This window comes from Cynocephalus volans, chromosome 16, assembly GCF_027409185.1.
Source record: "Cynocephalus volans isolate mCynVol1 chromosome 16, mCynVol1.pri, whole genome shotgun sequence".
NCBI lineage: Eukaryota > Metazoa > Chordata > Mammalia > Dermoptera > Cynocephalidae > Cynocephalus > Cynocephalus volans.
In genome coordinates, this window is record NC_084475.1 from 30356249 (window position 1) to 30370009 (window position 13761).

Sequence of the window (13761 nt, forward strand, 5' to 3'; positions counted from 1 at the left end):
CCAAACGCTACCACGTTGGGTGCAGAGGGCGAGTGCACTGGCCGGGCACAAGCCAGTCTAAGGCGGCCGGTGCGCCCATGCGCTGCCCATTTATGCATTTTCCACTAAGTGCACGCTCCGCTCCTTCTAGTGCATCCGTGAAAAGGCAGCTCAAGGAAGACAAACCTCAGAAACATTTTTGAACGTGACCTCACTTTTTTAAAGAGTAGCATCAACGAGGGGTCAGCACCGAAACACGAGTTTTGCACGAATTACCAAAAAGCGCGCCCCCTCCCCCAATAAGAAACCACGCGGTGAGTCTCTAAGTTACTTTCACGGAGACCTTAAAATTTTTCATTAAAGGGAAAAGCGAACAAGTGGCTGGGTTTTTTTGCAAACTCCAGCCCCGGCCTCCGCGGCTGCACGCTCGCCGCTCTTTCCCGCCCGCGCGCACACGCGCGCTCCCCGGCCGGCCCCACGTTACTTTGATTGACAGCCAGGCCCCGTCGCTCTCCTTCCCACCGACCTTCCCATCCTCGGTGCCAATCTCCGCGTCTCGCCGCTTCCCATTGGCTACTTTCGGCGTCCCGCGGCTCCTCCAGGAACAGTTCCTCACAGAGCCCGAGAGGACTCGGCGGGCTGAGGCGGGGCGGGGGCTGGGAGGGGAGACAGAGGAGACGGCGGGGAGGGAAGCGAGGCGGGTGGGGAGGCGGGGGTGGGGGGGAACGGCTCGACCGACGCGGCTCTACCATAGGCTCCGGGGAGGCTCTGCGTCAGCGGCCCACGTTGGGCCTGGCGCACACGATTGGCTGAGGTGGGCCTCACGCTCCCCCCGCCGGGTCCCTGGCCCCCGCCCGCGCAGGGCTGGGCGGGGCCGGCGCTGGTGAGCCCCGGAGTGTGAAACCGCGTGTTAATGTAACCGGCGCGAGAGGCGCGGGCGGCGGCGGCTGCAGGAACAGCGGCGGGTACCCGGTGCCCCGCGTCCCCGAGGCGGCCGTTGCGTCACCCCCTCTTTCGCCCGGCCGGGCAGGACCCGCGCCAGCAGCCAGGACCTCCGCGGTCCCGCGACGACCGAACCCCCGTGGCCCCCGGCGCCTTGACTCCTCCGGACTCGCCCGCCGAGTTTGCCCGCCGGGGACGGAGGCCGAGCGGCGGAGCACACTCCTTGTCTTCTCCGTCCCGTCTCGTGGATGTGTTGCCCCGGGTCGTGAGAGAACTTCGCGGAGAGGCCAACGAAGGGAAGGGAAGAAAGGACCAGCCGAGAAGGGGCGCGGAGGAAGGGTCCGGTGCGGACGGGCGGGCCGTGCGGGGCGAGTGCGCGCGGGGCGCGGGGCCCTGATGCAGCCCGGGCTCCGGGAGCGGCGGGCGGCTACGGGGCCGCCTTCCGTGGAGTAGCCCCGTCGGGCTGGGACGTCTGTGCCACCGCTGAGAACGGCGAGTGCCGGTGGCACGGGGCGTGCCGAGCCGCCTCCCTGCGCACCCTCCGCACTTTTCTCGCCTCATCATCCGTCGCTCCCTGGCCCGGGCTGAGGCTCGGACCGCCTGGAGCGGAGCCTCCACTGCGGTTCCGACCTCGCTCCCCGCCACCTCCTCGGAGCTCGCGAGCGCCTGCCCGAAGGCGCCGCCAGGCCCCGCGCCCGAACACTGCCCGGTTTGTCCGCTCGGGACTAGCTGGGGACGCCGCGCCACCTGCCTCTCGCCCGCCGCCTCCGCGGGGAAAATCTGGAGGGAGGCGGCCCCGGAGCAGAGCAAAGGAAACCAGCCCGCCTGGATTGGTTTGCCCGGCACGGGAGGCGCGCACCGGGATCGCCTAGGGGAGCCCGGCTGGAGTCACCGCGCGCCCACCTCTGCGCCGGGGCGGCGGAGGCCCGCGTGTTGGAGCGGAGCCCCCGGGCGCCGGCGTTGTCGCGCAGGCTCTTGGAGCAGCCGGGCCCGGGGTGCCCCGCGATGTGGCACTGAGCGCGGGAGCCCGCGCCGGGCGGAGCAGGAGCGGCCGCGGGCGCCGAGTGGCCGGTGCGCCTCTCCGAGCGCGCCTGCGTGCGTGGCCAGCTCGCCCCCTGCGCTCCACGCTGCTGCCGGGCTTCCCGGCTTCATTTTCCTCGGCGGGATTAAAGTTGGAAATTGAGCGGAGAATTGAGTTGCCCGAGAGCAGAGCCGCGGCCGCCGCCGGAGCGATGTTCCCGCAGAGCCGGCACCCGGTGAGGCGAGGCCCGGTGGGGGTGAGGGGACAAGAGCGTGGGGTGGCCAGGCGCCCTTTCCTGGTGGTGGGACGGGTGGGTCCTGCAACCCGGCGCATCCCCTCGCCCCCAGAGGTGCAAGGCTGGGGAACTCGGGCCCTCCCCTGTGAGGTGGGCAGCGGGCCGGAACTCCATTTCCCCCCTTCTCTTGGTCCCCTCCTGCTTGACGTCTAGACTCGGCGCACGGGGGCTCTAGGAGAGGCTGGGGTTTCTCTCCCGCAGCCACATCCTCCCCCTTCCCCGGGGAGGGTAGGGCCCCCCCCTTTGTTTCTTGTCTCGGTCATTAACATGTCAATGCGACCCCCGTTCCGGTGCGCCCGGAGGAGGTGGCCCCGGAGACTCTGGGAACGGGGACCGTAAGGGAGTTGTTTTTATTCTCTGGTCCCCGGGGTGATTATGGCCCTCATGGGGGAGGGGGCGGCGGCGACGACGACGACGACAACAACAATAACAATCTGGCCTGGTCCTTCCCAGCCGCCTGGAACCCCCTTCCCTCCTGCCGGATGACTCCGGCGCACTTAGCGCGATGCGCCCTGGAGGCCGGAGGAGCTTCCAAGCCTCTTTAGGGGCTGGGGAGGGTCCTCTTTCCCCTTCCCCTTGGTGGAGCACAAAGTCGAGGTTGGGGCTCGGTTTTCTGCCTTTGCTAACTTTATTGTGTCCCACTCGTTCTTTTCCTCTCTGCCTTACTGCTTTACTCGTCCACCCGCATTCCCGTTCCTCGGTTCCCCTGGTTGGTCGCCCCCAGACGCCGCACCAGGCTGCAGGCCAGCCCTTCAAGTTCACCATCCCGGAGTCTCTGGACCGGATTAAAGAGGAATTCCAGTTCCTGCAAGCGCAGTATCACAGGTGCGTGTCTGGCCGCGCGGCCCCTTGTGCCCCTCGTCGCCCAGCCAGGTGGCGGCGGCTGTACTTAGTACTTGCGTCCAGGCGGTGGCGTGTGGAGTCGCAGTGAAGACCTGTCATTCACGTTACCCCCTTTCCTGGCTCCTCCGGGACCTCCTCTTCCCTTGTCTCCTCCTTCTTCCATTGTTCCCCTTTTGCCCGTTTGCTGTTGTTCCAGGGAGTCCTTTTTCGTTTATTTAGGAGTTGCATGAGAACCGTCAATATTTGTACTTCATTTATTTATTTTGCAACAGGCTGAGCTAAAACATTGAAGTGCGGGTTCAGGGAAGCAAGCCATGTTGAAATCGTTGTTTGCCATACTGGAGAATTGGGTTGTCCGAGGCAAAGTCCCTTAGGGAAGGCTGGATGCTTTTAGCTGTGCCCGTCATTGGGGAGGGTGAGGGAGGTGGATAGTGTGTCGGGGAAAGCTCACCTGTTTGCTGTTACTTTCGGTTGGTTTGGGTAGGACAAGGGAGTGGAATCACGTTTATGTCCATCTCATCCTTAGTTTCTTCATATAATGATACTTGTCTCCAAAGGATTTGTAAATGAACGCCATTTGTAAAGTACTCCGTCCATAATTAACTTCCCAGAAAGGTTAGTTTCCAACCCTTGCTCCTGTGAAGTTTTAGCTGATTCGAGCTAAGAAATAACTGTATTGACAATATTTACTTTCATCATGCTTGAGGAAAGCACCTATGTGAGGTGAAGTGGCTTGGGTGTGAATTTTTTATTTTGTCAGGGGTTTTCTGATTATTGACCTATTGTCTGCTGGTAGATAGCATCTCTAGAGCTTGAGACTTACTTGCACACACTGTGTTTACCGAGCAGGGAGAACTTCAGCCTACTTCATCGCGGCAGCTACTTGACATATTTTGGCAGGGATTTAAAAACCAAAGACTTTGAAAGGGACCAGCACTTGTACAAGTAACTTTACAGGTACAATTTTCAAGCTTAGAGACCGAGTTAACAAAGGTGTTACAGCCTATGCCTGAGACTGAAGATTGTGTGAGGGCCCGATTCTGGTGGAGTCCAGAGGAACAAACTTTGATGCAGGGAACAGTCAACTAGGAGGAGGAATCAGAGGTTTTGACAGGCTTTTCATTCTTGGCATTTGACCAGATATGCACCAAGAATAAAAAGAATGATAGCTGAATGGATACCCTGTACTGTTCCCCTTACTCCCTTTCCATATTAAATGCAAGGACAAGGATTTTTTGGTTGTTTACCTAAATAGTTATGGCTTTTCAAAATTGTTCTGTGTTTTTACTTGAAGTGCAAATATGTGAGGCAGATGTTAAAACGAGTGACATAATGTTTACATTAAGTTGCCTGTTTTGTTTTCATAGCCTTAAATTGGAATGTGAGAAACTGGCGAGTGAAAAAACAGAAATGCAGAGGCACTATGTGATGGTAGGTATCAAAGATTGGACTTTTTTCTTTTTTATGTAATGTGAGCAAATATGTGTTCTTATAAGTGTAAAAACATGAGTTTAATGAAATGCTTGACTCTTTTTTTCTCTTTGCAGTATTATGAAATGTCATATGGATTAAACATTGAAATGCATAAACAGGTAAGCTTTAGATAAATCTCAAGCTGAAATGAGTAATCAGTTCATATGATTCTATAATACTGGCTTTGTCCTCAGAAGTGGGAGGTTGGGGTGGCGTTTGTATGCCATTTTTGAGCCTTGGTAGTATTCTGCAGCTAGGATTGCTTCTTGACAATTACAGTGTTTAAATAGAGTAGGAGAGATGTGCTTTGGGTATGTAAACTAGCCTGGTTATAGGCAGAAAGAAATTGAGACTGAGTTTACTTTTCCACCTGGGTAGATTTATTCTCCTTTTGAAAGTTCTGGATATCCTGTTAGAATTGCTGAAGTTCAGGATAGTTAATGTTTTTGTGCTGTTTTGGAAGGAAGTGTGGACTTGTGGGGGAAAGAAGGGTATTCAGGAGTTTTTAAAATCAGGTTAAACAAGGTATGACTAATTGGAGTACTCTTTATGCTTTGGGCCTGCATAAAGCAACCCTCAGGATTAGTGGCTTATTAGCCAACACCTTTTTAAAAAATTTTCCAATTAATATAGGTTTGGAGGTGAAAAAAACATCCTTTTATGGCCAAAGGAATATGTTTGGGGTTGCTTCAGTCCTAGCGGTTTTAAAAGCATGAAAAGATTAGTGACTGGAAAGATCTAGCTATGACTATGAGTTTGCAAGTTCCCATAAAATTCACACTTATGGCTACTATAATGGTGTATAAAAAGAGTATTGAGCTGGAACAAGGCACTAAGGACCTCATAAGAGAAGCAAAGCTAAATGATTGCTCAGCCCAAAGGGCCCTCGATTGAGTAGTCATTGTCTGCCAAAGAAAGCATTAATGGCAGGGTATAAGTATTCTGGAGATATGCTGACATTCACTTTTTCATCAAGACGCTGGTACAATAAGTCTTTTAGAAATCGATTGCCTCTTAAAAAATTATCATCAGATGAAGTTGCACAGTTGGACACATTTCAAAGTGCAACAATACAATTCTTACTTGATGTATATGTGCTATTTCATCTCAAACCCTTGTTTCATTAAATTAAAGAGCATGGCTGACCGGCTGGGGCACAGTGGAGAAATTGATTAGTTCAGCCTTCAGATCTTCCTTATATTCAAAGACTTTCATTAAGCAAGTGTGTTTCAGAGTTGAATTCTGCTTTTGTAACTCTGCACTCTTTGATTTTTAATTCATCATAGATTTCATAATGTTAAGTTATCATCTTGTACATTAGATCTCTTTTCAGATATGTGTTTGGAAAGAGATAGTTAAGTTCAGGGCCTTTCATTAGTGATATAATTGGGCCTTTAAAAATGCTGATTTTATTCTGATTTGCAAAGATGGTAACTTTGGGTTTGTGCCTTTATTTTTGTGTGCTTCAGTAGCTAGTGCCTTATTGAGGTGATAACTTGTTGATAGTTATGGGCCATAGAAGATCTATGGCTAACATCTATGGTCATTTAAATGAGTTATGCAAATAAACTTGGCCTAGGAGTTTTAATCTGCACTTTTTTAAAAAAGTTACCTTGAAGGGCATTTTTTTTTGGTGGTGGGGGGGGAAGGGGAACTAGTACACGTATTCTGGAAGAATGAGAGTAGATGACTGAGGTTTTTGTGAGGTTTTTTTAAGCCCCTAAACTCAAAGGATTTAATAACCGCATTGACTCTTTTACAAGGGAACACCACCACGATGTGATGTTGTCTGCTGAGTTTATGGGGGGGCTAAAAGAGGTATGTAATTCTCTGGGTTTCTGTAGGTTACATGGTGGGGTGACCTCTTCTTTATTGTGTAGGAAGAAAGGAGAAGAGGTGAAGAGGGTCAGAGGCCCCATGGTGTGAAAATAGCTTTCTAATGAGTTTCTATACTGTGTTGGGCATTTGTGGGCATATACTGTCCATCATGGCCTGTATTCATTAATAATATGCTGTGTGTAATTGGTCGGTAGTTTGAAAAATGTGAAAAACTGAGAGACACCATGCTTTTTATAGTAGGGTATTAAGCCCCCTGAAATTTAGTTTACATTGTAAACGCTGACAAGACCCCCTTAACTAGAGTGGTGTGCGAAGAAGTGCTGTAATTCACTTTAAAGTGGCCTTGCATTTGAAAAACAGCCTTCTGAATGTCACACATTAATAGTAAGTTCTGAGGAGGCATTTGGTGCAGCCTAGTAATCATAATTCTTATTAAAACTGGTGACGTCTGGCCCCCAGGGTGTAGCCAGGCTCAAATTGATGCTTTTTGCCGCCTGATCACCAGCATGGCCTAAGTGCTCATTATATTGTAGAGAGGGCCTTTGGAGCTCTCATTAGATTTGACAGGAATTCTCTCTAGGGGGAAACTGGGCATTAGCAAGACTCCTGACAGGCTGAAATTATTCCTGCTTTATGGCTTATAACCAAATGCCAGCAAGGCATCATCAGGGGACACAAAAAATTGTCATTTCTGACAACATCTTTGTTACTGAAAAAATGCAGTGATGGGGAAACTTTCTGTGGAGAGAGCTTTTAATGCTGTTAAGGTTTGATTTGTCTCCAGTGTGATGACCGCTCTCCCTTCCCACCTTTCAACGGGTTTGTCAAAGGAGTGAGTTTTAGAGATTTCAGTGTCAAATCTCACCACTGACTTTCCCGTCTGGCAGTTTTAAAGTGGAAGTGCGTCCAAATCAAGAATGGTATAATTGTGGTTTCCGTACTTGGTGTGGTGCCCACGGTCCCTGTTTGTGTTGTGTCAACACTTCCTGATAAACCTTCCCCTTACTTTCTCTGCTCTCCTTTGTGGCTGGTTTCAGAAAAGGCAGCGGAACAAGGGGGTTGGTGATAGATACCTATATCTTTTATTGTAGCAGTAAGATAATTCTTTTTTTCTTTGAGCATTTTATAGATCCCTGCCTGTCCATCATCTATGTCTGTGTAGATTGTAAACCTCTATACAAGAGAGGGATGGAGACTTCTCATGAAAGCTGAGGCAATTCCAATTCCATCAGAGTGTTAGGGTGCATTGAAAAATAGTTGATGTGAGTCTGGTTGTTGAGGGCTATGCCGTGTGTGTGGCGGTGTGATCTTTACATTTTTTTTTTTCTGTTGTATGGCTTGGCATTACCTTATTTGATAGTTTTGGAAACAAGATATACTGTAAATGCATGCATAAGCCTTATTTATCCCACTCATGTATGTTTTTGTCATTGATGGCTTCAGTTTGTATAGTAATTAACAGTTTTCAATAGTGACTTGTCTCCTGTGACCTCCACAGTCATCCTGGGAAGTAGATGGGGTCGGTGTTGCTGTGGGCACATGCTCAGAGTCTGGGACCTGCTCAAGGTCAAGCATCTATTGAAGCTTGAGATTGGATTGCCTGGTCCAAGGTTGCAAGTGCTGCCTCCCATCCTCACTGTGCTGCCATTGGGAAGACGAGGCCATTGGCAGATTCACCCTTGGTCCTATGTGTAGTGACCCATGTCTGCTTAGTAGCATGTCTCTCCAGTGCTCACTCTTTGTGCCAATCAACTTCACCATTTGCAAGACACATCAGGGCCAGACGCATGTTCTGAAAGTTAGGAAACTCAGCAGTGCTGACTGGTCTGTGGGGATCACAAGCCATGGGTAGGTAGAAAATTGTATCCCACTGAGCGATGCTGTCCCCAGGCTAAAATACGTTTAACAACAAAAGAAACATGCCAGGAATCCTAGTGGAGACCCAGCGATGGAGTGAGTTTGCTCAGTCATGTTCTTTGCCTGTGTTCTGCTGAAGAGTGGGCAGAGTGAGCACTTGGGACTCTTCAGGGTGGTGAAGAATTTAAGAATAAATGAGTAGCTGTGGAAGGAAACATGATGTATTCTGCAGTGTGGGTTTTGGTGTGAAGAAGGGGGAAGAGCTTAACACTTCTGACCTCTATGTGTTATTTCAGCAAGCACAGTGTCTCAGACCATGTACATACATTTTGGAGTGAAACTGCTTTTCACAATTTTGATGTATGCTTTAAAATTTGTCTTAGAAAAATAAAGTGTTTTTTAGTGGACTTTTTAAAGTATTTAGGTGGGAAATGTTAGGGATTCACTAACTCTGGGGGTTAGTTCCTTAGATGTGACTCTGTTACTGTTTTTCTGCAAGTTTTATCTTTCTATTTTTTAACCATGCGTTTTTGTCTAGAGTTTCTCACTTTGAGATTTTTTTTTTTAAGTCAGTATCTCACACTGGGGAATGAGTGAGTAGCTGGACTATAGGCACTTAGAGTTAAGCTCCACCAGGTGTTAATAACCTTGTAATACAAAGAGGTAGCTGTCGTCAAGATTGGAGTGGTCCCCAACTTCATTTTTATTAGCCAGGCCTGTCCCTCCAAACATAAGATAAGGCTTCCTGTGTATGTGGAGCCTAGATTCCAAGGTGCAAGATTAGCCTGTGTTTTTTTATCGGCAGGCAGGTCTGATTTCTTACTACTTAGCAGTCACCTCCCCAACCCCTTAGGCAGGGGCTAGTGGCTGGTTTCTGTCCAGTGCCTGCAAAGACCAGTGAAGCCTTGGGCATAGAATTTAAGGGGCATCAGAAAATTTAGTAATCACAGTAAATAATATTTAAAAAATTCAAAATTAAATCCAAAAAAAGAAATGGATGTGGAGTAAAATATCAAAATTTTCTATAAGGATGGGATCCAAGATGGTCAGCCCGTCGGGGTTCAGGTGAGGCAAAGGAGGCAGAGTTGGGCCTTTGCGGAGTCGGAGTGCCTCACTCACCGCCCCCTTTCTGTCTTTTCCAGACAGAGAGGAGGTTGAATGTTCTGTTAGGAGCAGCCGTGATCTGTAGGATCTGCCTTGGTCTTATTTTAGTTTATTGAGGTCAGTTAGGGACTTCAGTTAGGGACTGGGCAAGTCATACACGAGTTCCGTGGACCTCAGTTTCCCTCCCTGTAAAATGAAGGGGTTAGACTAGACTGAAGCTTGTCTGTTTTCCTGCACATGGCAGGAGTCCTCCCAGTACACACCTGAGCACGAGCACGGTGTGTGTGTAAATTGAGGAGAAGCTTTCACCAGAGGGCTTAAGGTGTTCTCCCAGATAGTGTTTATTAAGAAACACAGAAAGAAAAATCTGTTCTTTTAGTAAATATTTAAATAAATCATCTTGAGTGGTAGTTAAACTAAAGACATATTCTCAGTAACTGGCTCACGGAACCATTTTAAGATTCTGTAGATCCGAGTCTTTGCTTTATTATTATTAAAACTTTTATGGTCTCCAGAGTGGATTGACTAGGGGGAAACTGAGAAACTTACTTGGCTTCTCTCCTCAAGTCTCTGAAGGACCCAGTTCCACATCCCCGCCGGTCCCCAGTGCTTACTGTTGCAACTGGTTACCTTTATTGTGGGATAATCGGTCATTCAGTCGGGATAGTGATTTTTTTTTTTTTAAAGATGGCTGGTAAGGGGATCTTAACCCTTGACTTGGTGTTGTCAGCACCACGCTCTCCCAAGTGAGCTAACTGGCCTTCCCTATATGGGATCCGAACCCGTGGCCTTGGTGTTATCAGCACCACACTCTACCAAGTGAGCCATGGGCCAACCCTGGGATAGTGATTTTTAATTAAATTTTAGACAGCTGTTTTGTCAGTTGGCTATTTGACGAGATTAGACTATACCTTAAAAATAGTCCTCACTAATGGGATGATGAGTTCTACCGTAGTAAGTGTGCTATAAGATTATTCTGTGAATATGATTTTATGTTTTTAGTAGAATGTATGTGTGCGTGTGTGTGTATGTGTAGGTGGGTGGGTGGGGTGGGAGAAATTTTCTAATGTTTTTTCTTTTTCTTTTTGGCAGCTGGCTGGTGTGGGGATCCAACCCTAAACCCTGGTGTTTATCAGCACCATGATCTAACCAACTGTGTTAACCAGCTAGCCCCTCTAAATTTTTTTTCTGAGGCATGGTTTGATCTAGAAAATGAAATAAATTTATACTGAATTTTAGCATAAATTAAGATATTCATATATTGCTATTCATTTGATTTAATTAAAAATGGCTTCTAAAAATTCATGCAAAAGTATGTTTTTAGAATAGCTCAGTGTGTAGACTGTTTACTAGTTGCCATGTTTACTAAGTTTTATTCTGTTTACTTGGTTTGAAGCAATGTAGAATCATAACCACGAGCACAATTGCATACCCCTCCCACTGCAAGCACTTATACTAGGCATAAAAAATAAGTTTTTACAGTTTACTTTTGTGGGGGGTGATGTGCAGCTAGCTGGTTCGGGAATCCGAACCCTTGACCTTGGTGTTACTACACCACACTTTAACCAGTGGAGCTAACTGGCTAGCGCTGAAAGTTTTTCTTGTAGTATTATTTGGTAGTCATTCTTTGATCACAAAATGTGTTAGCAAAAGAAGGTTAGGGTACACTTCATTTTTGGTATAAGAAAAAAACTGGGAGGAAAAAATAAATTCTGAAAATTCTGTCAGTTGAATTTTTCGTCTCCTAGACAGAGAAAAACTATTACGTGGGGTGCATGTGCACCACGTTGTGCACTGGAAGAGAGATTTGTATATGCAACTGGCTGAGCATCCCTGTAGTCTGTTCCAGTGTACAAACCGATATTCATTATCCATTAGATGAGGTGGAATCAGTCATCGAGAATGTAGATGCAGAAATACACGCAAAATTAGACTGGCCATGACTGATCTAACTGGATTTTAAGTTTATTGTTTTTTGTAGAAACCGTCAGTAAAACGTTTGAGCACAAATCACCAGAGTTGTTTACGTAGGTTATATACATGTAGTGCTGTACATATATATTTGTTACAAGTGGATATTTTAAACGGAGGGGTTGAAATAAAAGCCCTCATACTCTCAGTGGACTCCATTGGTTTGTCCTGTGTCCTGTAGGGTACACCCACTCCACTCAGAGACCAGTAGCCTACATTTCAAACCTTCCAGTACCCTCAGAACGCTAGCCCTGGAAAGGGAGCATCTTTAAGATAGCAAATGTAAAACATCCTCAGGGGCTTGGGGCCTCTTTTTTAATTTCGACACCCTGCCCTGTCACTCCCAGCTTTCTGTGTCTGCCCTGAGTGCTTTCCACTGCAGTCCTACTTGGCCACCTTCCTCTTCCCTACAGCTCCTTTAATCCAGCCAAGTAGGTGTCTTCTTCATGCCAAAAATACGTTTTGCGTTTTCCTGTTTTCTTTATAAAAAGTCCAAGGCTTTTTGTCAAACTTCACATGGCATTCCTCAGGCTCTTTCAAGGTCCAATTCCAGTGACACCACCTTTACTTCAAGGCCTTCTGTGACTGTGCCAGCAGAGGCTGTCACACCACTTAGTTTGCCTGTGTTCTGTAATGATGCTTTTTCATGGGCTTCTTATTACTCTGGCTAGATTGCAGTCTGCTTGAAGCTTGAGTTTGAGACTTACGTCTGCCCTTCCCAATGCGTTATACAAAGTAGGCTCTCGTTAGTTATTGTATGTAAGTGTAGTCTTACGTACAGTAGTAGTTGTAACTGTTTTGGATCCCGAGCATTTGAGAATCCGATGAAAGCTACTTCACAAAAAATGGTTGTAGACGTTTTTACACACAAATACGCAAGATAGCTTTGCCCAACAATTTTGGCTGTGTACATCTCAATATCCTTCCCATAGAACCCAGATTAAAAACTTGAATCAAGAGTATGATTATGGTTTCTTATTGCCAAATATAAAAATGAAATCTGTTTAGTTCAGTTCTTTTTTTTTTTTTTTTTTTTTTGTCGTTTTTTCGTGACCGGCACTCAGCCAGTGAGTGCACCGGTCAGTCCTATATAGGATCCGAACCCGCGGCGGGAGCGTCGCCGCGCTGCCAGCGCAGCACTCTACCAAGTGCGCCACGGGCTCGGCCCCTGTTTAGTTCAGTTCTAATAACCTCATCTAACCACTTCTGCTTGGTTTTTCTTTTGGAAGTGTGATTTATGGTCAGAATATCCACCGAGGCCGCTTTATTTATTTATTTATTTATTTTTTACGGCTGGCTGGTACAGTGATCCAAACCCTTGACCTTGTTGTTACAACACTGCACTCTAACCAACTGAGCAAACCAGCCAGCCCTAGTGAGGCTTTTTAATAAAGAGTTTAATTATAGTAATATAATTGGGTTTGTACTAAAAAAAACCAAAAAAAGCTCCCCCAAAAAACCAAAAAAAAAAACTAGCATGTTGCTGAGGCACGGGTTTCTGTGTGAATTGGCCATGTGCTTGCTTTACTGTCCCTGGGCTCCCTGCACTGCTTATTGCTTAAGGATGACCACAGCTGCCAGCAGAGTTGTGGATAAATTGTATCATAAGCTTCTCTCAAGGCATTAAACTTTTAGTCACCAGGTTTCTTAATAATGATTATACCCATTGATTATTAAAGTCTTCATGTTTTATTATGAAACTTTCAAATATGCAGAAAGAGAAATACATAGGAAACACCCATGTTATACCCACCTGTATTATACCTGGAGTCTATAAATTAACAATTTAAAATATCTGCCTGTCACTTATCTTACATAGAGCTCCCCCTCAATAGAGGAGTAAATAATCTAGACAACTTGAAAAGGCTCGTTAGAGGATCAGGCTTTTCTTTAGCTCCTAACCTCGGTTTAGACTGGTAGGTGATGGAGGGATTTCCATATACATTTTAAGAATTCCTCCTTAACAGGTTTTCATAACTTGCCCTTTGTGTGACCCACTGTTATATGGTGTTAAGGTGCTTTCTTTTTCCACTGTTGTGTGAAAGCAGAGATTTGTACTTAAACAGAAAAGCCAGACTCCCCTTATGAAGCCATCCTCTCTACCTTCCTTTTGGCCCTTTAATGAAATTAGAGTTGTAATGGGCCTTTAAAGATGTCAACAGGGTGTTTGCTGGGGAAAATAGCTTTAGTGTTGATAAGTAGTAAATCAGGAAATGATTTCGTAAAAGGACTGATTTTGAACTTTGTGTGGATGGAAACAGACCTAGTAGAGAGTTTCAGTTGGCTTTAGGGGCTGTGGGTGGCACAGGGGTGTGAAGTACAGAAAAGAAACCCTCTTCGAGGACCCCAGCTTGTGTGTGCAGATCGAGGCTGTCTAAGGCTGTGGCCTCCAAGTCAATCTTCAGGAGCACAGCCTTTGTTCCTTCTGGGCGCCCTC

The 13761-nt window shown here is 47.2% G+C and overlaps 1 protein-coding gene across 6 annotated transcripts in view; it reads left to right on the plus strand.

Annotated features, from left to right (window-relative positions):
- The first annotated feature begins 2099 nt into the window (after positions 1-2099).
- The window catches only part of LOC134365111 (transducin-like enhancer protein 1), an 82849-nt gene continuing 71187 nt past the window's right edge, over positions 2100-13761 (plus strand). For all 6 annotated transcript variants that reach the window (XM_063081288.1, XM_063081289.1, XM_063081290.1 and 3 more), the window contains exons 1-4: positions 2100-2177; positions 2962-3062; positions 4448-4511; positions 4628-4672. In XM_063081288.1, the coding sequence (XP_062937358.1) occupies positions 2154-2177; positions 2962-3062; positions 4448-4511; positions 4628-4672 (234 nt within the window). In that variant the 5' untranslated portion in view covers positions 2100-2153. The remainder of the gene's footprint in view (positions 2178-2961; positions 3063-4447; positions 4512-4627; positions 4673-13761) is intronic.